This window comes from Trematomus bernacchii, unplaced genomic scaffold, assembly GCF_902827165.1.
Source record: "Trematomus bernacchii unplaced genomic scaffold, fTreBer1.1, whole genome shotgun sequence".
NCBI classification, from domain to species: Eukaryota; Metazoa; Chordata; class Actinopteri; order Perciformes; family Nototheniidae; genus Trematomus; species Trematomus bernacchii.
Genome location: NW_022987876.1, coordinates 1,311,615 through 1,338,425, shown reverse-complemented (window position 1 = coordinate 1,338,425; position 26,811 = coordinate 1,311,615). Strand labels below are relative to the sequence as shown.

The window sequence follows — 26,811 nt, the reverse complement described above, 5'->3', positions numbered from 1 at the left end:
TTTGTCTCAGTGGACTCAGTTTGTACAGAATGTGAGAACGACCCCCTCTGTCCTTGGACCCTCATATACTCTACTTTCTCCTGGTGGTGTTTTTACATAATTGTTAAATAATGATATATAATCTAACTGTAAATATTATATTAAAGAGCGTTATACATTAAATAAATAGCTGTATGCATGAATAATAATGAACTGTGCTGCAGAAGAGGGGATAAGTGTATGTTCCTTTATTTGTGATTATATTCTATAAAATATGAAATCACAAAGTTTTTATTTGGGTTTCCAAGCAGTCTGTAAACCATCACATCAACTTTATTGTCAATCTTTCAGTTTGTGTGTATATATATAAACATGTATATAAACATGATCTATTAATGCTTTTATGATGCTCATATTACTGCTAATATAGTGCCTTAATACCTTAAGCGTCGGCGGGGGGGGTGTTGCTAGCAGCGAAACCGTGCCGCGCCACACTAATTGCGCCAGATTTTCGGCTCGGTTGAGGCCCCCTCTGCAAGGTGAGGCAGTCGGCATGATCGGTCTGTAGGGAGGGACGGCCCTGCTGCTGCTGATAGACCATTACATTACATTACATTACATGTTACTTGTTACTTGTTAGATGCTTTTATCGAAAGCAACTTACATACTCAATACTGTGGGCAATCCCCACAGGAGCAATTTGGGGTGAAGTGTCTCAGGGACACAACGACATGCTGACTGCAGTGGGGTTTGAACCTGTGCTCCCCTGATCCGAGCACCAACGTTCTATCCACTGCACCACACCAACAACACAACGGCTCTTTTAAGAGCCACCCACTACTTCTATAGATGTATTCCTCGGTTTTGAATAAGTGTACAACTTGATGCATAATCCATGGATCCTAAACGTAAATCTCTTAAATATGAAATGCATATATTTCTCACATGTTAATAGTTTACTGAGACTCGTTACAGCTCGCCCTACAATGGCTCGGTTAAAACACAACGTATGCATACTGTATAATAAGTATACATAAATATAAATCAGGGTTTAACTATATCACATCCTGAGACATTGTAGATTATTTTTCACATTTCTGTATCACTAATTAATACAGACTTGTTTTCCTCTATGAAATAAGTTCTTACTTAGTCAGCACTAAAGTACTTGGAGCATAGGTTTCCCTGCAGACTTAATTTCAGTATTTTAAGTATTGATTTTGCTCGAAGCAATCAAAGAGAAATGTCAGCTCAGAGTTTTAATAAAATGCAGGTGCATTATACAATTTATTACAATACTTGATACTATTGTCATGCAGTTAAATAGCACTGGAGGGACCTTGGCTCCTACTTGCTCCATCCTTCTACAACAGGTGTATTTATACCAGGGCTCTCCAACACGTCGATCGCGAGCTACCGGTAGCTCGCGGGCAGCTTTTCAGTAGCTCGCCGCTCGATTATCGATTATAGCGTAGTAAGGTTGCTTATTGATTTTTCGGCCGCGGCTGGACAATAACGTTTTTTTATTTTAGAATTTTTTCTGTCACACGAATATCAAATGGTCGGTGACGCAGAGATCAAGGAACAGACGTGACAGCAGCACAGCGACAACACACACGGAGCAGTCTGCTTTCTCCACCAGCACCAGTCCAGAACTAACAGCAGAATGACCCGCTCTGAATCAGGCCCTGTCGCTGCGCCTCAGAGACACACAGGGAGGGATTTGTGTTTTTTGAAAAACACTCGTTATCGTCATGTCAGGTTTTTGGTGGATTTAATCAAGTCTTGGATTGCAGAGTATGAATGTCCTCTTGCTATTTTCAGTTGATAAATACTTGTGTAAAGTTTGTGAAGGCAGGAGGAAAGCTTCCGCGATCACCGTCTCCTCTCCGTTCCTCCAAACCCCGCCCCCTCCTGAAAATAATGAGTGACAGGCTGATAGTGACCCGATAGAAACTTTATTATTCACTTAATCACTGATTGAGATATGATGAAGCTAACTTAATCTCATACATTCATGGGATTTATGTAACAGTAAGACAGAGAATGTAAGTGTGCACCCACATGCACTATTTTTGTTTTCAGACTCAAGTCCTGTGTGTGATGCCACATTCAAGACATTCAGTGTCTTTTTTTTAACAGAAGACCGTAGCTAGAAGCTGCAGCTAGACTGCAGAAGCATTAGTTTTTTGTTTTTGAAGATGGAACCATTTTCACACAGATATAGGGAGGCTAGACCTATACAATTGATTTATTATGGTTTATAATTTAATGTCAAGACGAAGAAGAAGAAGAAAAAGATGGCTGAACAACTGTTCAGTGTCAATCCTGTGGAGATCTCCAAAATAATGTTCAGCTTAAGTCTCAGCAAAACTCACAACATTTCTGGAGCCTTGTAGACCCAGAAAACTATAAGAACATTCACCAAGCAGCACTGAAAATGTCTGCTTTATTTGGTTCTGTTCTACATACCTTTGTGAAGCAGCTTTTTCTGACATGAATGAAATCTAAATACAGAACAAGACCGACTGATGAACATTTAAATGACTCTATTAAGTGAACCTAAGTGGGTCCAGCATACACCTCTATGGTGGACTGCATGCAGTGCCATTCATCTCACTAACAAAAGAGTGAAATGCTTGTAAGGTGGTGATTAAGGACACTTATGTGAATGTTCAGTGATGTACTTATGATATATGTGATGTGGGCCATAATAATATGTGAGAAATCTTTGTTTTCTTGGACCTTATTTTTGATAAGCTTTAGGTATTGCAATTTCACACGTGTACAAAAGTATAGCTTAATTCAACTGATGAGGGCTATGTGAATAAATGTAAGCGATGTGATGCAAGTAGCTCTTGGCCACTTTCATTTTTTGAAAGTAGCTCTCAGATGAAGAAAGGTTGGAGACCCCTGATTTATACAGATATCATGAGACGCTTCATTGCACACAGGTTACCTCTTCATCTGTTATGTCACTTGTGTATTTAACTAATAATTAATGTCTAGTTTGATTTAGATCCCCCTAGTTAAAGTGGACCTATCATGCTATATATGAATAATATAGTGTAGGACCATACCTATATAAGGCATATTTATACTTTTTTTTTTTCAAAATACCAAACAGATCATGCATTTTAGCCATGCCTCATTTTGCTCAATTTGACATTTTTTAGATCTGTTTTAGCAAGGGCAGATTCTGTGAGCAACAGCACCACCTGGCATATGTACTACAGCGTCTCCAGCGCTTTCAAACGGCAATGGCTGTGGCTGTCTCCTCCTGATTGGTGGAGTTGGCCCAATAGCCATAGCGCCACTGTCCTGACGTCAGGACAGTGTTCAAATCTGGATCAGTTTTTATCAGATCCGGTGCAGCCCCTTTTTTAGAGATTTGGGTATGGAGGAAAATAGAGAGGGTTGTGTTTTCTGACACTTGGTGAGTTCCCTGGAACACCGGGGACACATATTCATGTGTAAAAGACGTACAAAAGTGCATTTTGCATGATAGGTCCCCTTTAAGTAATTAACTCTCTTATGTGAGACAAATCATATATTTTTATTTAGTCTCCGTCGGATCTGACTTTCTGAGCTGCAGAATAAATATACCGTATATCTATTATTTATGCTGTAAATAAAAAACAATGTGTCAAAAATCCCTATCAACAAAACAAGAATGTTTCCATTGCTGAAACAAAATTATAATTAATTGGCCAACGTCATTTTATTTGGTAAGAGCTCAAATACAGAGTATTAATATATGAATGGAAGCAGTGTTATGCTTCTTTGTCTGTTACTTAGCATATTACATTTATCATTAAATATGTGGTACATTTCTTGATTATTAATGTCATCATTGTTGCCATGGCAGCACAACTTAACTCAGGGTCTGTGTATACAACTATTGACATGTCAATGCATTAACTGTATTTAAACATTATATATTTGCTGTCTTCTTGTCTTTTTTCAATTGTAAATGTTATTCGGGGGTTGTATTACATATTAAGGAACCTTTAATCATCAAACTTTTAGTATAAAGCCTGCGCGAATTATATAAACAATATTTAAAAGAAGACAAAATGTGTTGGAAGATGATGTGGAGGCTGCAGCGTTGGCCCCGCCTAGCAGCCTTCCCGCTGTCCGTCTTCTCTTAGGTCCGCAGTGAATATTGAAATACTGCCGGTCAGACTGCTTCCACTCATTCGTTTTGAACGACCCGATCTACCAAGACTCCAAAATGAGTGGAAGAGGAAAAGGAGGAAAGGGACTCGGCAAAGGAGGCGCTAAGCGTCACCGCAAAGTGCTCCGTGATAACATCCAGGGCATCACCAAGCCCGCCATCCGCCGTCTGGCTCGCCGCGGCGGAGTGAAGCGTATCTCCGGTCTGATCTACGAGGAGACCCGCGGTGTGCTGAAGGTGTTCCTTGAGAACGTGATCCGTGATGCCGTCACCTACACCGAGCACGCCAAGAGGAAGACTGTGACCGCCATGGATGTGGTGTACGCTCTGAAGAGGCAGGGCCGCACCCTGTACGGCTTCGGGGGATAAGCAGCTGTCAGACCAACCAACCAAAGGCTCTTTTAAGAGCCACCCAAATTACATAAAGAGTTTCCTTTACACTGTCATTCAAGATCACTCATGTTTGAGTCAAATATAATGAAACACTTTGAAGAGGTGTACACTATATAAAACTTAATTTCTCAAATAGGACACTAACTTACAAAGAAGTATTTCACATTGCATCTTGTTTTTTTTTTTACCGTTCCTGTTCCTTTTCACACTACGTAGGTGTTGGCATGTACACAAAAACACAGAAACGTCTTTAATTGTGCATGATCAAGTCTGTATAACCTGCGGCTAATGACAACATAATTTTTACTTCATTTAAACTCTGGAATGATTAATTGACTTTTATAACATATATGTTTTGGGTGCCTGTTGGGAAGAAGAAACATTGCATTATGGCGCGTTTCCACTACAGCGCGGGAGCACGGTTTAAGAGGGCTGTGACGTCAGCGGCCCGTCTTTGGTTGCGTTTCCACTTGGCCTAGTACCGGCCGGCGGGTCCTAATTCACAGTTTTTCTGGCCTCATAAAATCGCGGGTCTAGGGCCAGAGACAACGAGGCTGAGTATGCTAAACTAGAGAGAGCATCGCTGGCAAGGGGGCTACAACTACAACAAGATGGACATATTTGACCGTGATTTAATTGTAATACACGTTTCAAAATGATGCCGAAGTAACAACATACTGATACCGGTTAGTAAAAACCATGAATTAATGCTTTGTCAAGTCTGCAGACAGACGGCAGGGGAAAAACCTTTTAAAATGCTTGTTTTCTAAATGGAGATTGGCTAAGCTAACGCAGTATATGCTCCGACCGTCCACACTCACAACGGTCTATACAGACATAAATAAAGCAGCGACTGTATTCACCATGACACAGGCAGTCTGTGGTTTGTACTTGTTTCACTTTTGTCTAGTTTCTGAACATATATGAGGAGCTGTGAGCTCTGAGTGCTAACAGCTAACGGCTGTGTTGTTTTTCTGGGGTTTCTCTGAAGATCACGTCACGGCTCCGCCTACACTGCGTTACTATAGATACTACCCCAGTTCCTAAACTGTAATGGAAATGCGCCATAAAGTGAGCCAGTCCTAACAAGGCCCAGCCATACCGAGCGGGGCCGAGCGAGGCCGTGTAGTGGAAACGCGCCAATAGTCTGTGTTAAGTCAAGTTGGTAAGAGGCATGTTAGCTAAATAACTCAGAAATTGGAAGAAAACTGCTCCCAGCATTTCAATCAGGAGAGACGGTTTTGATGTAATAATACATATTTATTGTACAGATGCACAAATGAATGTAATGGTAATTTTGGCGATTAGGCCCCGTTGTGCAGGGAGTATCATTCGGGAGTGTAGAACCGATCCGATGAAACCCCCCCTGGGGTCTAGACATTGGTGGTGGTGAATGGATAGTTGGGTCGGTCTGAAGAGGAGTGGTTTAGCTTGAACCTGGATTCAGAGGGACGGGAGGTGAAAAGGGGGGGAGGAGGGTTGCATGCCCCTCTACTCACTCTGCACACACACACTAAGACTGAATATCATGTTCTATTTGCAATTAAAGATTGATAATTGTGTGTATTGGGTTATTGAGAAGAGACTAGAGAGTGCTGGAATTTTGTTTGGGCGGAGAGGGCCTTTTATCAGTTAATAAAGTATTAAAGTTGAAAAGGAATGATTAAAAGTTCATCCGTTCCGGGCTTTGAACCAGCTGCGCGGAGGACATCGTCGCTTCGGGCCACCGGCTCTATCCACTGGGCTATCTATACCTTAAAGTGGACCTATCATGCTATATTTAAATGATATATTGTAGGGCCATACCTATATGGTATATTTATACGTTTCTGTTTTCAAAATACCAAACAGATCATGCATTTGAGCCATGCCTCATTTCGCTCTATGTGCTGTTTGCTGTCTATGGGTCTGATTCTGCTGACCACGCCCCCCTGCAGGAGAGGGGAGCCGTGCTCTGGGGCCTCATTTATAAAGGGATATACGCTCAAAAAATGGCGTACGCCAGTTTCTACGCAATGTTTGCGATTTATAAAATACTAACTTGACGGGAAAATGTGCTGTCCTCCACGCAAACTCTAACCCATGCGTACGCACTAAGCACACAAACGGGAGAGAAGAGAAACTGCGACACCGTTGGCAGAAGGAAGAATGGAGAGAAATATGTGAAAATAATACCATAAATAAAATGTTACCTCTCATTTATCAAATATGAAGAATTCATTTTCAAACATTGATTAAAGCCAATCTTTAAATGATTAAACAAACGCCTGTTTGAGACTCCTCAGTGCACACAAAAACATAACTTGGAGAAATAAATAAATACGGATATGCTATTTAAAACCACCTCGAATATGTTGTGTTAATGTTATGAAATGTTTTCTCATAAATGATGCGGTAAGCAGGAGGACAGAATTACGTCTAAACTGACGCCGTTTTGCATTTCTATAGGTTGTAGATACGAGCATGGTTTTATATCCTATCACGTTTAATCGTGTTTTATGCCGTTTGCCAAGACTTGATAAGTCGCTCGTAAAACACAGGAGGTATGGAAACTAAGAACACCATATGTGGTAAATTGTACAGCTAATATAACACAACACATTAGTTGTATTTCCTTTAACTGGTGGATTATGGATATATAGTTGCTGATCGACAGCTGGAACACAAACCACCAAATACAACAAAAATAATTCAGATCCAGTCGTCATGACTCCACTCCGGAGGGATTCCCCGATCATTTCTTACAGTTTCTCATCAAGGGGGTGTCTCCTGTCCCCGGTACAAACACACTGCCTGAGGAAGGTTATGTGTATTTTTTTTGTCATTAACTTTTTTCGGACCACTTATTTATTTATTTTGGTGACGATCCGACCTCCATGCTGCTACTCTGGTTCAAACTGCATCCACCAAACAATATGATTTATCTCGACCTCCCCACAATAACCAAAATCTGACACGGTGTGAGATGTCTTTTTTAGCTGTTCTATCGTAATTTCCTGCGATCTTCTTCATGCAGTCAGTCAAAAATGAATGAATGAATGGGCGTTTCTTTGACTATTTATAGGCAAATATGGGCGTTACGAGTCGATTGTGATTTATAAAGGGAAACAGGCGTAGGGAGTGCCGTACGCACTTCCCTCGCCGGTACGCAATGTTTTGTGAATCGGAAAATGGCGGAAAATGTATGTACCTATTTTTGTGCTTTGTACTACGTAAGCAACCTTCCTACGTCAATCCTACGCAAGGCGTTATAAATGAGGCCCCTGATCAGCTGCTGGGCTGTCAGAAGAGGGGGAGAAAAAGAGATCTCCGTCCTCCGTGTTTTATTATATAGAGTCGTTATTCATTTGTTTTAAAGCTCAATAAATAACAAAGAAGACCTTTGACCGGCACTTTTCTAATTTTGTCCGGAAGATTTAAACTTTAACGGACATCTTGACCGGCGAAACAAACTGAAACTGAAACTCTGCCGCACGGTCCCCTCGTTCCTTGGAAGAGGCGGAGAGGTGGGTGTTTGTCATCTGCTGGTGGACTAACCGGAGAGAATTACAGTGCTTGCCTCGACGGGGAGGGATTGCATTGAATTAAAGCAGCGGGAGCAAACGCTTGCCTCGGGGAGGGAGAAAAAAAGCCACAGCGGAGAATAAACAGAAGGGTAACCATGGTAACCAAGTCCTCTTCGCTGCTTTTGTGGCAGACTACAGCGCCACTTACAGGCCTGGCATATGTACTACAGCGTCTCCAGCGCTTTCGAGCGGCAATGGCCGGCCGTGGCCCAACCCCACATTCCCCTGATAGGTGGAGAGTTGCCCCAATAGCCGTAGCGCCACCGTCCTGACGTCAGGACAGTGTTCAAATCTGGATCAGTTTTTATCAGATCCGTTGCAGCCCCTTTTTTAGAGATTTGGGTATGGAGGAAAATAGAGAGGGTTGTGTTTTCTGACACTTGGTGAGTTCCCTGGAACACCGGGGACACATATTCATGTATAAAAGACGTACAAAAGTGCATTTTGCATGATAGGTCCCCTTTAAGCTAGTAACATGTTTTTTATATTAGTGTTAATTGCCTTTTTGTTCACAACTTCTTCACATTTCGAAGTGTTTCCCGAGCCAGAACGACCTATCTTTCTTCCTGGCTTGTCTATAATGATCAAATTAAAATGCAATACCAACAACAACTCAACAGCAACAACGCAAACTACGACAACAACCCACACATTGCGCATTGTTTAGAGCGGTTATAAAGTGTTGAAGAGCTCAAATTCGAAACTGTTTCAACCTGTCACCTGTCAGAATCGAGACGAGGCAGTGCATTGGATCACCTGATTGGACAGCGAACCAGTGAGTTGATTCATTCAGGAAATGAAGCAGTTGGTGCTTCGGACGTCATATGTCACGTGATTTGAAGCAAGCTTCGAATCACTGGCCGTTTCTCAATCGCGAGGATATTGGCTTCCAAGCCAATATTTCAAGGATACTACGTCATCGAGTGCCGCCGAAGGACTGTTCCAATCTCCAGCATACTTGGAATTCCACAGAGGCCGCGTCCTTGGTTTGGGGGAAATTTCGAGGCTGCACATGGGTAGACTTCGCGTCCTTAAAATCCCCACAATGTTTGCGCATGGACCAATTTCCCCAAATCTGTGGCGGAAGATGGGCGGGGCCTCTCATATGACGCACACCTGCACACTTGCTAGCCTGTTCCACACTTTGTTTTCCGAATGCCAGGAAGTATTCTTGCCTTGCTTCTGAAGCAAGATGCTCGGCTCGGCTGTGCTACCAAGCCAGCATCCTCGCGATTGAGAAACGGCCACTGCTTCTATGGAATAGGAAGTCCAGGGTTGAAGCTCCGTTCGAAGCTTCAGTGTCAAACTGGCATCACTAGTGTTCAGTCTAAAGACTTTCGAGAGAGGAAAATTAAATATTTATTTGACACTAATTATGACTTTTTCTTTACGATAGAAATTAGACTGAATACCACCAGTGATGTTGATGATGTGTGCAAAAGGCAAAAGTATTATATCCATCGGAGACAATAGAGCTGACGGAGTTGGCATTTTCATCAAAGAAAAATACATCACTATTATTAGAAGAAGGGACATAATCCCAGGAAGGCTGCTCATGGTGGATTGTTTTTATAAAAATGAAAAATATCGATTTATTAATATTTATACCCCTGAGGAAAAAAATAAGTTACAATTATTCAGAAAACTTAGAGAACTATTAACAGTGGGTTATAAAAGTATATTAGGTGGGGATTTTAATACAGTAACAGAAGACATAGATAAGTGTAGTACAGCTGTTTTTAAACTGAGAGCGTAAGGAAAACTGTTGAAAGAAATCTGCAGCGATGCAGGCCTCCTGGCATCCTGTTGATTTTCACAGCCCCATAAAGTTTGGAAATATTTTAACATCTTTGTCAGTACTTTCCAGCCATAAAAGCAATATTTTTAGCAATATTGTTACACGTTTTAATTCGGATATACTGTGCTATTTTTGTATTTATTGTAAACCTTGTAATGTATATACAAAAATTCCTAGAAAACCCAAACTTTTATTTAATAAAATAGCTTTTTTCACTAAATGAATGTTTCTTTGATAATTAAAACGTTTCTTTAATCATAAATAAATGTATGACTGATAACATAATGTAAAATATATATTTCCAATGACAATAATCTGCAAAATATCCGCTAAAATCAGATGTTGCATAAATGTAGTTTAGTTAAAAACTATTGACTTGATGCTCTCAAAATTAGGTTTATAAGCATTATAAGCAAAACATTTTAACATGCTGTATTCAAGCTCAAATACATCTGACAACAACATTATAAACGATAAAGACACTTTAATTACTGACCACAAAACATTATAAAATAAAACCGTACATCAAAGACAGGAAAATATGTTTTAATCCACTTAAACTTAGTCAGATGTGGCCGTAACTCCTGGTCAGTAACAGCTAACAAGTATGAGCCACAATTAAATCACTTCTTAAAATGGTTCCAGAAACAGAACATGTGTCTATTACAACTAAATGGTAATTGTAATTAAAGTTCAACCAGATGTTTTTTTTTTATATTACCAGATATTATTTGTTTGAGATGAAGCCACATCCATCATATTTACCATTAATGTAATGAAGGTTGGGAAAAAACACGTTTATATACAATATTTACATTCAGTTTTCATGTTATTATGAAAAGAAACAGCTATCTTAAAGCAATGCAACCGAATACTGTAGCTTTGCAATGAACCAAACCTTCATTATGGTTATAAACTGTTTTGTGTTGGTTGTACTTTGGTAGAGGGGTGAAGCACGACCTTTCCTAACAATGGCCTTGGCGACAGGATTAACATTTAAGTATTTTTTCCTGCAATGATTCCAAGCAAATGTCTTGATTGTCAATATTTGCTGATTTTCTTTGTCTTATGTGGTAGTAAATATAAGTTTTAGACAGAACACGTAAAATAAAACATCGTCTTGGATTTCAGAATCACATTTCTGGGATTTCAGAAGGCTAATGACTCATAATACCAATCTGATCACTACAGGAGCAGCGATGTTAATCTATCATCACGTCTATGTCTACAGGCATCAGTTCTTGGACAAACACAATGTCATTGTCATCGTTTAAGTCTACTTCGATGAATTCGTCTTTGGGCTCTTCTTTGCAGACCGACTGCGAAGATTCTGTGATTTCAACAGGCAACTCGATCACTTTGTTCAGATAGTCTCCCTTTCGGCCGTGTTTACCCGCTATTGCGATAACCTGAGAGGCGATGGACCAGGCGAACTCTACTTTCCGATGGTTCTGCGAGCTCAGGTCGAAGTTGTACTCCAGAATCTCGTACAGAGCAGGAACGTACCGGTTGCAGTTTTGTCTCACATACTGGTGCATCTCAAAGAGGACTCCTCTCGTCAGCAAAGGCAAGTCGAGTTTTGTTTTGGGTCCTTGTTGCGATCGGATGTTTAGGTCTAACCCCATTTCTTCACAGATGCGATAGCTGAGGACCTTTTTCTCAAAACCTCCATTTAAATCCTCCTTTTTTGGCTTCACATCTCCTGAATCCAGACCCTCCTTGTGGTTGGATATTGGTGGTTCTGGCTCTGGTTCTGGCTCTGGCTCTGGCTCTGGCTCTGGCTCTGGTTCTGGCTCTGACTCTGACTCTGACTCTGGCTCTGGCTCTGCATGGCCATTCAATGGGACGAGGTTGTTCTTCCAAACTAAACCCTTTGACGTGATGCTCATTTTTTTCTGTGTGCCGTACCATCTCCGGATCACCTGCGCCGCCATGGTTTCTCCGCTTTGCAGATCAAGATCAAAGTTGTGCTCCAGAATGTCGTAGACTATCCTGTGGGGCGAGCTACACAACTCTCTGACAAACATGAATATTTCAATCACGGCTCCGTTGGTTAGGGCCGCCAAATCCATCTTCTGGCCTGCCGGGCGTACGTTTGTGGACCAAAGGTTGAGGCCTAACTGTTTACAAAACGGATGTGGATCCATATCTTCCACCCGGTTTGAATCCAAGCAAGTCTCCTGCAGCGTCTCAACTTCTGGTCCAGTTTGAAAGATGCTGGTCACATCAACCATGTTGTAAACTTCTCGGAACTGAAAGAGACTGTTTAGAAACTCAGTGTTCTGCCTGCCAGGGTGGTTCTGTAGGAACTTCTCTTTAGACATCAGATAACTTAAACGGTTGCGCTCATGATAATGATCTAGGATGACCAGGTTAAAGTTCATGTCCAGAATTTCCAATAAGAAACTGCCTACAGTCTTTGACATCATTGTACCGAATTTATAAACCTCCCACAACGTGTTGTTGGTGAATAGTTGTAGATCCAGGCTCTTCTTGTTACACGAGCCCACGTTAAAGTCTAAACCTATCTCTCTGCTGCGGGCAAACTTGTCGTTTACTCTGCTCGACTCCAGGATTTGTTTTGAGCGAGGAGCCCTCCTCATCCACAGCTTTTGTTTGTGAGTTTTAACTTTCGTGTCCTCATTTTTTTCTTCAATATAAAGATCCGAGACTGCTTTTAGAGTTGTCTGTTTTGGAAGAATCTTAGGCAAAATAGGGTTGAAGTTATAAGTCGGAGGCTTCACTTGAGAGACAAAAACTTCCTCTTCTTCCTGCTTTACATCCAGAGAAAAACTTGCTTCCGATGAACAACCATCAGACACCATTTGTTCCGATGCTGCCTCCGACTCCAACTGCATTTCCGTATCACAGTCAACCGGGCACCGGTAAGACAGGTCACTATCCGGACAAACATCAGCGTTAACATTGTCAAGTCTCAGCGTTTCCCTTCGCTTACTTGCCACAAGCTCTTCCAAGTTATGGTAATCTGGGGCTTTTCGCTTCCTACGCTTCGGGTCCAATGTCTTGATTTCATACGTCTCCTTTTGGAAAGCCTCGCTATCGTTGGTTCTGAAGCAGGCGTTCTTCCTCTCCAACAGTAGTTGCGAACTGACAAATGTGTTATCCAACTTTGTGCCGAAGTTTTGCTTAATCAAGTCGTGAACTATCCCGTTGTGCGTTCCGCAAAGTACTCGCGAAAAGTCGAGCAGTTCAAGCATCACACCGTTGGTTAGTGGATTTGGGTCGAGTTTGTCTTTGGGTGCATCTTCTGGTCGTACAAACAGAGACACACCGAAGTCTTCACAGTAAGGGTAAGATCTAGCCTTGACTCGTAGTACTCCTGGTCTTTTCATCATTGACGTGTCTTCACTGATCTCCGTCTTCTGAGGTTCTGCTGACTTCCTGCTGCCATCAGTAAGTAACGAAGTATCAACCATTTTGTTTCTTTTAGGGTAGTAGCGTCCGGGCTGCTCATTTGCAGTGATCTTGACTAAAAAGCTTATGTCTGGTAGCGAGAATTTATCTTTATTTCTTTGATGAGTTTTCATCCTGATTTGATCCTTCACTACCTTTATTTTATTATGAGCACGCCTTGCATACTCGTAGTACTGCTGATCATTGTCCAAGTCTACGCCAAGGTCAAAATTGAAGTCCAGCATTTCAAACAAGAAATACATCTCGGACTGCGTCACAGTTTTTGCAAATGCGCAAAGCTCCAGCATCACAGCGTTTGTGAGCAGCCCCGGATCCAACTTTTCCTTCCTTTCCAACGCTGCATTGAAGTCCAAACCAACCTTCACTGATTCTGGGAATGGGACGGTGCCTTTCTGCTGCCGAACCCCGTGGTGGATGCGGCGCTGCCAGATGTATTCATCGATGTTCTGCATGCTGACATCAAAAACCAAAATGTAAATCCTCTTTTTGTTTCCTGAACAACATCCTGAGAACTTGGGTCTTTGCAGAGGAAAACAAGCCACTTCGTTGGTGTTTTAGAGCATCGTCTGCTGTGCTTTTCAGTCTGTGAGACAGAAAACAGAGTCTGAGTTAGTTAACAGAGACTTTGAAAACCAAAAACCTTTTCCACCTAGATGTCACAACAGCTCATTTTCTACCAAGATGTTTAAGAAAATGGTCCCACTGCAACAAAGCTATAAAATGTACTGCTATATGAACACAAGTGCAGTAACATTTGGTTTGCAAACACTTTAAACAATAAGGTGCTTTTTAACAGGAGTTTTCCCTTTGCACAGCATTAGTTAAAATATGTATTCAATATTCAGTATGTATCAAATCAAATATAAAACCAAAAGCTATGTGCCAGGGCATTAACGTATTGTGATGACGCCCATCCTGTGGTTTGTCTGTATGTGTATACGAACTTTCAATACAACAATATTAATAATTCAAACTGTTAAAGGTGGGGTGGGTCATTTTGGAGAAACCAGCTCGAGTGCGCTAGAATTTGAAAATACACAACCGGAAAAAATCTGCCACTTCCTTACAGAGCCCCTCCTCCAACACACACGAACGCGCACATGACCAATGAGGGCACGAGATAAGTTTGTGCACAGATGGAAGGCTGACAGGCAGGTAGGCCATCCAGTTATTTTAGCCGGGCCGGCTAAAATGATTGGTTGTGCTTTTTACAGTACTACGGCTTCCACAGATTACATTTTTTTATGGATTTTTTGTCAAAGCACTTTATATATTCATTGCTATCGGGATGTTAAGAGCATAGAGTGGCGAAGTCCCTCCCCTTCCGGTGGACCTCCATGGGACCTTATTTCGGAAAAAATATGTATTGAAGTCAATGGAGAGAGAAAGATTATCTTTCGATCCCGTTTGAATTGTGCCACGAATTACACATATGATGTTTGTCAATTTAAAAGATAATTTTGCAAGTCAAAAAAAAAAAAAATGTGTCGTAAAACTGTGAAGTAACGCTTTTGTTTGTGTGAAACGCTCAATGAACTACATCTCTTTCACAACAACACACGTCACCAAGATGGCCGTCACTACTGTCTTGTCAAAAAAGTGATTGACTACCCTCACTATCACCACAATGAAACACGTCCAGAAGAATGTCATGCAAAGCTGCCTTCCTTTGATTCTCTCTGAACTGCCTGATCTTTTTAATGTTTAATGTCAACCATTTGTGCAGATAGCATGAAGTAGAAAAGATCGCCGAAGCTAATGTAGCGTTAGCGTTAGCATTTCTCCCCCGGGCTTAAATGGTGTATTATAGAATGATCACACCGGTGTGACAGTACTCTTCAAAGGGTTCACGAAATATGACTACTATTCTTACTGTTTAACATTTTGGGTTACTTAATGTTACTTCATGTTAAGGCTAAAAATGACAAGGCTAAGGCTGTAATGCTAACTAACGTGCTTGCTACTAGCTAGGTAGCTAACTTGATCCAGCCACTCCTGGTCCTTTCATCAGACGGGAAGCGAAAGAACGAGCAAGACCCATTGCTGGTATGATAACAACCTGGTACTAAGCACACAGGCATCTTGTTAAAGTTATCTTATCTTAGCTATCTCTATTTTAGTGGAGGAAAACAATTGTGACATCAGTTATGAGTGACATCACTTACGCGACTCTGGGATTTGTAGTCTTTCTAGTTGCGTATTTTTCATAGTCTTATATTTCAACAGTTTTACGACAAACTGTGACTTTTTTGACATGGAAATGATTTTTTTAAGATTGACAAACATCATATGTGTAATTCATGGCACAATTAAAACGGGATCGAAAGATACGTTTTCTCTCTCCATTGACTTCAATACATAATTTTTCCGAAATAAGGTCCCATGGACCGGAAGTAGATGGGCGTGACTTCGCCACTCTATTCCATGGAATATAACAAAAAGTGTATCTCGAGCCGGTTTCTCAAACTTACCTACCCCACCTTTAATGCGCCATAAAATAATTGTCAGCGTTAATTAGTTAATGCTTTAATTAAGTGAGTACTTCTACTTTTACTCAAGTACAAGATCTGAGTGCTTCTACTTTTACTCAAGTACAAGATCTGAGTACTTTTTCCACCTCTGCTACTTGGCAATTTCTGATTATCATTTGACGGTTTTCACCCGATGCAACTTGAACGCACCAAAATGGCTGCTCGGTGCAAACCATGGATTTATAATAAGAACGCTGCAAACACAACTTCTTCTCCAATAAAGGCTAAAAACCACAAAGTTAAAAGCATATACCCGGCAGGCTGTGCGTGAAAAATATGATAGATAGTTAGACATCGTGTCTTAATTTGAAAAGCGTGCATCCTAAGTAAGCATCCTTTTAAAGCACAGCTAAGGTTAAAACAGCAGCATTTACAAACTGAGGCTGAACAAGAGGACTTACTGAACAGCGGAGCACCAGCCGGATCACCGGGGGGTCAATGGGGCATCACCGGGGGATCACCGGGGTCAGAAAGTCTCCGGTTGTTCCGTTTGTTTGGCCTGAAATTCCGACGAGATGCAGCACCGTGAAACTCCACCTTAAAGGGACGCCTTCAGGGACGCGTCGGAAATTTCGCTTTTACAGTCATTTCATTGAAACTGAGGAGGTAGAAGTACTCAGATCTGCTTAAGTAGAAGTACTCAGATCTGCTTCTAAGTTAAAGTGGAAGTACTCAGATCTTGTACTTGAGTAAAAGTAGAAGTATTCAGGTCTTGCACTTGAGTAAAGTAGAAGTACCACAGACACACACACACACACACACACACACACACACACACACACACACACACACACACACACACACACACACACTAGCATCTGTTGTTACTATGTAAATATGCACATTGACATAGAATTGTATTGCATTGCTGCTTTTATTTATTTGTGTCTATTTGTATAACTGCAGTGAGAGAGGCCAAATAAATGTTGTTATACTTTGTATGATGACAATAGCGATATATTATATTCTAATCTATTTAAAACATCTTATTAAGGGTAACACTGTGTTTACTGTGTTGTTTTAATTCATCAATTGTCATTAATAATGTTTTGCTACAGTACTCCTTGTCGATTCTACTTACTACTATACATTTGAAATAGTTGATTACTACAGTACTTTGTTTATTTTATAGCAAGAGGAGAGTTAAATGCTTTCCAATAGAATATTACATTATTATTATATATTTGTTTCTATCTTACACATTTGATTTAGGCTATATGTTTTATTTCTCTTTTTGTATTAATGTGTTTGAAAATAAATAGTTATTGTGATATCTATATGCATAATATATAATGCATTTATTGAGTCATTACAAATGCTAAACATGAATAAACGTTTGATTTAACAATCAATAACTGAAGGTATTATCACGTCAGCAATGATGTCTGCATGCTTTTTCAGGCTGAAATATTATATTAAGCAGTGGCTTAAAATACCTGTTTGATATGATACTGTATGTTATCATGCCACACCTGACAGATGGTGTGCTTGCTATATATTGATCTGTGTTTACCTGTTTCCAAACACTTCCAAACATTATATATTTCTCTGGAAATAGATATTCACTTTGTAATGCAACAAGGTATCTCCAGCGTGTTCCACCACTTCATTATAGACAACAGGTAAACTTAAGGATGTTTTTACAGGACAAAGCCAACTGCTACAGCTACTGTTTCCAGACCTGCAGCCCCCTGATTGTTGCACCTCTGAAAGCTTATTATTACATTCCATTACATGTTACTTGTTAGACGCTTTTATCCAAAGCGACTTACATTTTAAGTTTGTTTACCTCTTAATGTTTCATTAACCGTACAGTGTACTGTTTTTAATGCATAGATTATGTTTTTTGTTGTATTATTTCAGTACAGGGAATATATCACAGTCATTTAGATTGGATTTGTCACATTTTAGTTTCAGGTTTAAGGGATTGTTTTCATATTAATGGGTTTAAACCTTACAAACTTAACACATTTTAATATAATTAACATTCTCTGGATCCACTGAAAATGTCAACACGTGTTTCTGTGGGATTATTTATCAAACACTTTTTTATATTAAGGGTTATGGTCTGGTTAAATATGTCCTGTTTTATTTTTAAATAAGCCGCATAAAGAGCATTCCCAATGTAACCTCCCTTCTGATTGGACGATCGTCGATACGCTCGCTGATAGCCAATCAGAGAGCAGCTGGTGGATATAAAGAGCCGCTGTGGCGAGCAGAGAGCCACACTTTGTTGTAAACCCGAGAAATCAAATATGTCAGGAAGAGGCAAGACCGGAGGAAAGGCCCGAGCCAAGGCTAAGACCCGCTCCTCCCGGGCCGGGCTCCAGTTCCCCGTTGGCCGTGTCCACAGGCATCTGAGGAAGGGTAACTACGCCCACCGTGTCGGTGCCGGAGCCCCGGTGTACCTGGCCGCTGTGCTGGAGTACCTGACCGCTGAGATCCTGGAGCTGGCTGGAAACGCCGCCCGGGACAACAAGAAGTCCCGTATCATCCCCCGCCACCTGCAGCTCGCCGTCCGCAACGACGAGGAGCTGAACAAGCTGCTGGGAGGAGTGACCATCGCTCAGGGAGGCGTGCTGCCCAACATCCAGGCTGTGCTGCTGCCCAAGAAGACCGAGAAGCCCTCCAAGAAGTGAAGACCCTGAACCCGCTTCATCAAACACCAAAGGCTCTTTTAAGAGCCACACACTTCTATCCAGAGAGCTTTCCTTCATCAAACCTGTGTCAATATAATATAGTGTAGAAGAGAGAATAAGTACGTTTTTAGAGCCCATGCTCTGATTCCAGCCTTACAGCTGGTCAGCGAATCAGCAGGCCCCTCTACTCGCCCCCTGAGAGTAACTCGGTCTTTCTCACCAACTCCGGAATTTCCAGAACCCCCGAGTGAGGCTCAGGAGGAAGCCCTAGAAACTTGAACTTAAATGAAAAACGGGCAAATGTAGATACATCATAGTAGTTCATTTTATAAACCAATATGAGCTTGTTAAATGTTGCTATCTGGAATATATGTGGTGTTCAGTCTAAAGACTTTCGAGAGAGGAAAATTAAATATTTATTTGACACTAATTATGACTTTCTCTTTACGCAAGAACTTAGACTGAATACCACCAGTGATGTTGATGTGTGTAAAATGTGGCATTAATTAATACTTTCTAGAAGAAGGGACATAATCCCAGGAAGGCTGCTTATGGTGGATTGTTTTTATAATATAAATATCGATTTATCAATATTTATACTGCCCCTAAGGCAAAAAATAAGCTACAATTATTCAGAAAACTTAGATAACTATTAACAGTGGGTTATAAAATTATATTAGGTGGGGATTTTAATACAGTAACAGAAGACATAGATAAGAATGTGATATAGATAATTACAGACATTTAACTATAATGAATACTGATTATAAGATACTAGCAAAAATAATAATGAATAGATTAACAGATATACTAGATAAAATAATAGATAAAGAGCAAACATGTGCTATAAAAGGTCGCCTCATGTGGGACAACTTATCAACGAACTAAGAAGAAAAACCCTGGACAAATTTTGAGTCTCTGACCGAACTGAGTCTCACTGGAATATAGACGTGCTCTCTGTTTATGTTATTTATATATTTATGCATTGTGTGTTGTGTGTATTATTAATGTAACTTGTGTATATTAAGTACTGCCCAAATAATTTAAAATAAAGTTTTCTAAAAAAAAAAAAGAAGCGCTGAGGCCTGGGAGCCATAGACCTGGGCATTAAATTAAAAATTACCTTTGTAAAAAACATCTCGGCTGCAATAAATAGGAAAGCACCTTGGGTTGAGGATGGAGAAATGGGATGGAACAAAAGAAGAGGCCAAGCTAGAAATGGACCATATTATAAATTAGTTTATAGTGACTTCATAACTGAACTTGAACACTTAGAGATAGATTGGATCGGACTAGCGAATAGAGTGATTTTTAAAATGGTAAATTATTTTAAATATGGAGGTTTTATAACATACAAAAACCTAACACCTGACGAAGGTAACGAAGTCCTGAAATTAGTAAAAAAGTAAACAGATTTCAGAGAGCATGAGAGACGTGAGGTGGCTGATATCGATCAACAGACTTGCGGTCAGAGCTGTGGTTTCATGGAGCTGCTATGTTACAACTAGAACATGCCCCATGGTTAACTGCGAGGAAGACGAAAGTTTACAGCACCTCCTCATGGACTGCTACAGAGCCGAGGAGGTGTGGTCGCTCCTACAAGGCATCGGCTTAGAGTTCAATGTAGAATATGCCTCAATTATGTATTGTATTCTGGATGAGGGGATGGACAATAAACACAGGGAACTTTTTCAGCTGGTAATTTGTATAACATGTATGAACATCTGGAAAACAAGGTGCAAGATGATACTAAATCAGACGATAATAAACAGTGGCACCTTCATGAAACAAATACTTACTGAACTAAGGAGAAGAAAAACCCTGGACAAATCCCAGACTCAGCCATGGGGCATTTTGAGTCTGTGACCGAACTGAGTCATTGGAATATAAACGTGCTCTCTTTATGTTATTTATATAGTTATGCATTGTGTGTTATGTGTATTATTAATGTAACTTTTGTATATCATGTACTGCCCAAATAATTTAAAATAAAGTTTTCTGAAAGAAAAAAAAAGAAAAGGAGGAAATGAAGCCTGAAGCCTTCATCAACATGATTAAGTGTCGGTATTTTAAATCTTGTGTCTGTGTAAATGTAAATGGTGTGTTAACCAGTGCATTTAATGTTGAAAGAGGGGTTAGCAGGGGTGTCCTCTAAACGCAGCTTTGTATGTGCTAGCCATAAGTCCATTCATTAAACTAATAAACAATGACAAGTTAACCCTCCTGTTATCCTCAGATATACTTTACACCCTTTATCCTCTGGGGTCAATTTGACCCCCGTAGTTTAAAACTCAAGACAATGATCATATTCCAGATGTTAACCAACATGTATGTCTCTGGTGCTTTAGGCATCTTAGCTGACTACCTAAATAACCATTTAAATAAAACATTACCCCAACCTTCCCCCCCACAGACCCCTTTATACATCCAGAATAAAATGTTAAAGTAAGATCTTTTTGATGTTGTTAAAGGACCGATAACTAAAGCAGAGGGTCGTTTTTTTTTTACAATGATACTTTTCCATGTAATAGTCACCTCAATATCATCCTACACAATCAACACAAATATATGTGAAATATTGACATTTGTATATGTTTTATACGACTAAAACAGTCAGGGAGGCGTGCTGCCCAACATCCAGGCTGTGCTGCTGCCCAACATCCAGGCTGTGCTGCTTTTTAATTTGTTTTAATGCTATTTCTATTTAGATCTTTACATTTTGGAATGTTTATTTCTTTGAATTTGTATTGTACATAGCCATGTCATTTTGTGCTGCTGCAACGCAAACATTTCCCAAATTGGGATGAATTAAGTACTTCTTATCTTATCTTAACTTATGTTGTTGATTTTATAAAAACATTTAAGCATCTGAATATACATTGAAATAGCTCTTAGATATATATATATATATATATATATATATATATATATATATATATATATATATTTAATTGAAGATATATATCTATATATCTGTAATTGAAGAGCTATTTTAATGTTTCTCTTCTATTCTCCAAAACTATGCTCAAAGGATGATTTGCTTTGCGCATGCTCAGTACCCAACCAATCCCTTGCGAGCAACAGCACAGTCTCATTTGCATCGGATGAATATAAATAGACCACGCTGTGACTCGGTTAATGTATTCTACTTTGTGAACCCTCAAACGTTGATCATGCCTGAAGCAGCCAGCGTGAAAGCGCCCAAGAAGGGCTCCAAGAAAGCGGTCACCAAGACCGCCACCAAGACCGGCAAGAAGAGGAGAAAGTCCAGGAAGGAGAGCTACGCCATCTACGTGTACAAAGTGATGAAGCAGGTGCACCCCGACACCGGCATCTCCTCCAAGGCCATGGGCATCATGAACTGCTTTGTGAGCGACATCTTTGAGCGCATCGCCGGGGAGGCCTCCCGTCTGGCTCACTACAACAAGCGCTCCACCATCACTTCCAGGGAGATCCAGACCGCCGTCCGCCTGCTGCTCCCCGGAGAGCTGGCCAAGCACGCCGTGTCTGAGGGCACCAAGGCCGTGACCAAGTACACCAGCTCCAAGTAAACTCTGCTGCTGATATACCAACAACACAACCGCTCTTTTAAGAGCCACCCACTACTTCTATAGATGTATTCCTCGGTTTTGAATTAGTGTACAACTTGATGCATAATCCATGGATCCTTAACGTAAATCCCTTAAATATGAAATGCATATATTTCTCACATATTAATAGTTTACTGAGCCTCGTTACAGCTCGCCCCACAATGGCTCGGTTAAAACACAACGTATACTTTCAAAAGTGTAATAAAGTATACAAAAATATAAAAGAGGGTTTAACTATATATCATGAGAAATTGTAGATTATGTTTCACATTACTGTATCTCTAATTAATACAGACTTGTTTTCCTCTATGAAATAACGATCTTTAAGTTCTTACCTAGATTCCACCGGGTCCGTCTGCGCCGCGTTACGGCTGCGCCGCGGTTTTGGTCCGGCCTCCTCCGGCGTCATACCCTACCAGGCGCGTTTCAGAAGCATTTCAGAAGCGGAGAGTCTTGCCTGCCGGCTCGCAGTATTTGTTGATTTGGGCATATTTCCTGGACAGGCTACTTTGTACAGACAAAGTTAATAACTGTAATATTCCAGTTATAAACGACATGAATCAAAGATGTGTTGCTGTATTTTAGTGGTAAACATTTTTTCGATCCTAATTTTAGAAAAGCCCTGCGCCGAGCCGCTTCTGGGACGCGTCTGAGCCGTAACGCGCCGCGTGTAGTGGAATAGCACCCATTGACTAGAGTGGCCGCGATTACCTTGAGCACCGCGGCGCAGCCGTAACGCGTCCGTAACGCGTCCGTAACGCGCCGCAGACGGACCCGGTGGAATCTAGGGGTTAGTCAGCACTAAAGTACTTTGAGCATATGTTTCCCTGCTAACTTAATTTCAGTGGATACCCATTATTCTGTCCCCCCCCCTCCCAGTGAGCTGTGGTGTTCCACAAGGAAGCATATTAGGTCCGTTACTGTTCCTAATTTATGCAAATGACATGTCATCAGCATGTGACTGCAACTTGTTCCTGTTCGCGGACGACTCAGCCCTGCTGGTCTCTGACAGGAGCAGATTGCAGGTTGAAAAAACCCTCAGCTCCGAGCTCGGCAGAATCTGCACCTGGCTCGCCGATAATAAATTATCATTACACCTGGGTAAAACAGAGTCCATTCTCTTCGGTTCGAAACATAATCTCAGCAAATCCGACGACTTCTCAGTTGCAGTGGGTGACATTATTGTCACAAGTAAGAAGGAAATTACATACCTAGGATCTATTCTTGAGGCAAACCTCTCCTGTGACAAAATGGCATCCAATGTAATAAAAAAAGTCAATCAAAGAACTAGATTCCTATACCGGATCTCCTCTCTGGTAAACAAAAACACCCTGAAAACTCTGGCAGGAGCACTCATTCAAGGGTACTATGACTATGCTTGCACGTCATGGTACCATAGCACCTCCAAGGCGCTAAAAATAAAACTTCAAACATCGCAAAATAAACTGGTCAGACTACTGCTTGACCTTTCATCTAGAACCCACCTCACCTCTGCCCACTTTGACAACCTAGGATGGCTTAGAGTAGATGACAGAGTACAGCTACTTGCAATGGGCCTGGTCTACAAGATCCACTACACCTCTATGGTAACCATGTACATGTCAAAATTCTTCCCAAAGGTCAAGGAATACCATGATCATAACACCAGAGGGAGCTCCACAAATCATGTAAAACCCAGATTTGGCACAAAAAAAGGGGAATACACGTTTCGCAATTATGCCACATCAAGGTGGAACGCTCTTCCCACAACTGTAAAGGAAAGTAAAACTATACTTACCTTCAAAACCTCTCTTAAAGAGCACCTTCGGGGGAAAGCATTGCAAAACTGGCCCCGGTAATGGTACAAATCTCAACCTGTCGTACAATGGACAGCTTCCCCCCCCCATCTATGTATATACTCGCATTTTAGACTCTGTTACTAACTGTATATCTGTAGACTTGGTATGTCTTAAATGTCCGGTTAGGATGTATTAGAACGAAATCTAAAATGAAAATTGTAAATAAGCCATCTGTATGTAAAAAACCACCTGTATGTAAATTGTAAATAAGCCATCTGTATGTCAAATATGTCTTATATGTCTTAAATGATATGATGAATTGGAAATGGGGGACCCTGATGTAAACAAGACGAAAGTCTTTCTCTGGTCTGCATCCCCTTAACAATTGTATGTTTTGAGCTGTACTGTACTGTACCCAATATACAAGCTGTTAATAAACTTTTCAATCAATCAATCAATATGTGTTTTTGCTCGAAGCAATCGAAGAGAAATGTCACCTCCGAATTTTAATAAAATGCAGGTGCATTATACAATTTATTACAATACTTGATACTATTGTCATGCAGTGAAATAGCACTGGAGGGACCTTGGCTCCTACTTGCTCCATCCTTCTACAACAGGTGTATTTATACAGATATCATGAGACGCTTCATTGCACACAGGTTACCTCTTCATCTGTTATGTCACTTGTGTATTTAACGAATAATTCATGTCTAGTTTGATTTAGATCCCCCTAGTTAAGTAATTAACTCTCTTATGTGAGACAAATCTTATATTTTTATACAGTTTCTGTCGGATCTGACTTTCTGAGCTGCAGAATAAATATACCGTATATCCAGGGGTGCACATAACTGGTACGCAGGTACGCATGCGCGGCAACAATCTGAAATGCGTAACGTCACTTGTGTCACAACGCGCCTTTGCGTACCTGATAGGTCATCAAAACAAAACACATATTTCGCCTACACATGTTTCTTGTCAATACTCAGTGGAGTAAATTATTAGACATGTCCAAAAAAAACAAAGACATTAAGCAGCCACTTTGCCGTTTCGCTCCCTTGTTTGTTTGTTTGTTTGTAGCCTTTATTTATCCAGGTTAAAAATCCCATTGAGATCAACGATCTCTTTTACAAGGGAGACCTGCTAAAATCTTCAGACTTTCTATGACTGATTGAACTGGGTGCTGGCCGTGCCGCGCAGGACATAACCGACGGACCTGTGAAGCTTCACAGGAGGCAGAGGCTTAGATCACTGGACGACAGAGTTGGTCGCCGTGTGCACAGACGGGGCTGCTGTTAACGTCGGTGTGTACAACAGAATTGTACCAAAACTACGTCAACTGGCTGCGGTGGGAGACTCCCCTGTGCACATTCTGTGCCGCGCGCACACACTGGAGAACTGCGCAAAATCAGCTGATCACAACGTTCACGCTCTGTGGTCAAGCTGCTGCAGTTTTATTTACAACAAAGTGGAGTAAAACACACAGCTGCAAACTTACTCAGGCTGTTAATGGAAGAGTTTGAAATCAGACAGAGGTGGAAGAAGTGTTACTCAAGTAAAATTAGAAAAGTATTATCATCAAAATCTAGTTAAAGTAGCGACAGTAAAAGTAGTCATTTTGCAGATTGGTCCATTTCATAATAATGTATATGATATGTTTTATAATTATTGATCATTAAAGTGTTTAAAAATTAGTTTGAATGACTTTGTATACTGCGGGGTAGCTTGTGGATTTACTCCAGGTGGAACTAAAGTCTGATTTAACACTTGATTATATTTTCACATCATTCATCCACATCTGTAAAGTAACTAAAGGTATTAAATAAATGTAGTGGAAGAAAAGTACATGATTTACCTCTGAACTGTAGTGGAGTAGAAGTACAAAGTAGCATAAAATAGAAATACTCAAGTAAACTACAAGTATCTTAAATTGTACCTAAGTACAGTACTTGAATAAGTGTACTTTGTTACTTCCCACCTCTGAAATCAGATATGACTTCAAGTCATGTGATAATTTCTTAGTATTTGATCCTTCAACTTGGCCTCAGGAAATGCAAGGCCTTCACAGTTTTGGCAACAAGTTTTGGAGAAAGCAAATCGGAGGCTTACAAAGAGACAGGGAGGTGCATCTTCATCATCTTCATCATCTAGCATGCAAGAAGTGTAAATAGAGGACAGTGAAGGAGACACTGAGGAGGACAGTGAGGAAGACTGCACTTATTAACACCACGCTTCATGTGGGGTGAGTACCAAACGCTGTCTCCTGGTACTCATCTGAGTAACTCACTCAAAAAGTTATGTGCACACCTGCGTATATCTATTATTTATGCTGTCAATACAATGCAATGTGTCAAAAATCACTATCAACAAAACAAGAATGTTTCCATTGCTGAAACGAAATTGCAATTAATTCACCAACGTCATTTTATAAGCTTGTCAGAGCTAAAATATATAGAGTATTAATATATGAATGGAAGCAGTGTTATGCTTCTTTGTCTGTTACTTAGCATATTAAATGTATCATTAAATATGTGGTACATTTCTTGATTATTAATGTCATCATTGTTGCCATGGCAGCACAACTTAACTCAGGGTCTGTGTATAGCGTGTACAACTATTGACATGTCAAATGCATTAACTGTATGGGCTATACAGTATTTAAACATTATATATTTTCTGTCTTCTTGTCTTTTTTCAATTATAAATGTTATTCGGGGGTTATATTACATATTAACGAACCTTTAATCATCAAACCTTTAGTATAAAGCCTGCGCGAATTAGATAAACAATATTTAAAAGAAACAAAATGTGCTGGAAGATGATGTGGAGGCTGCAGCGTTGGCCCCGCCTAGCAGCCTTCCCGCTGTCCGTCTTCTCTTAGGTCCGCAGTGAATATTGAAATACTGCCGGTCAGACTGCTTCCAC

General features: G+C 40.6%; 4 protein-coding genes across 4 annotated transcripts; 3 read left to right on the top strand and 1 right to left on the bottom strand.

Moving 5' to 3' along the window:
* The first annotated feature begins 4,172 nt into the window (after window positions 1-4,172).
* LOC117469590 (histone H4) lies at window positions 4,173-4,572 on the top strand. The gene has a single exon (XM_034114029.1). It carries the CDS (start codon window positions 4,214-4,216, stop codon window positions 4,523-4,525), a length of 312 nt encoding a protein of 103 aa, XP_033969920.1. The 5' UTR covers window positions 4,173-4,213; the 3' UTR covers window positions 4,526-4,572.
* Window positions 4,573-10,382: 5,810 nt separating this feature from the next.
* On the bottom strand, window positions 10,383-16,378 carry LOC117469551. The gene is made up of 2 exons (XM_034113985.1): window positions 16,281-16,378; window positions 10,383-13,931 (listed from the first exon to the last, which is right to left on the bottom strand). The coding sequence occupies exon 2, from the start codon at window positions 13,798-13,800 to the stop codon at window positions 11,116-11,118; it is 2,685 nt and encodes an 894-aa protein (XP_033969876.1). The 5' UTR covers window positions 13,801-13,931; window positions 16,281-16,378; the 3' UTR covers window positions 10,383-11,115.
* A 1,749-nt stretch (window positions 16,379-18,127) lies between these two features.
* On the top strand, window positions 18,128-18,570 carry LOC117469565 (histone H2A-like). The gene has a single exon (XM_034114005.1). The coding sequence runs from the start codon at window positions 18,135-18,137 to the stop codon at window positions 18,516-18,518; it is 384 nt and encodes a 127-aa protein (XP_033969896.1). The 5' UTR covers window positions 18,128-18,134; the 3' UTR covers window positions 18,519-18,570.
* A 3,112-nt stretch (window positions 18,571-21,682) lies between these two features.
* LOC117469584 (histone H2B 1.2-like) lies at window positions 21,683-22,093 on the top strand. Its single transcript, XM_034114024.1, has one exon. It carries the CDS (start codon window positions 21,692-21,694, stop codon window positions 22,067-22,069), a length of 378 nt encoding a protein of 125 aa, XP_033969915.1. The 5' UTR covers window positions 21,683-21,691; the 3' UTR covers window positions 22,070-22,093.
* The last annotated feature ends 4,718 nt before the right edge of the window (window positions 22,094-26,811 follow it).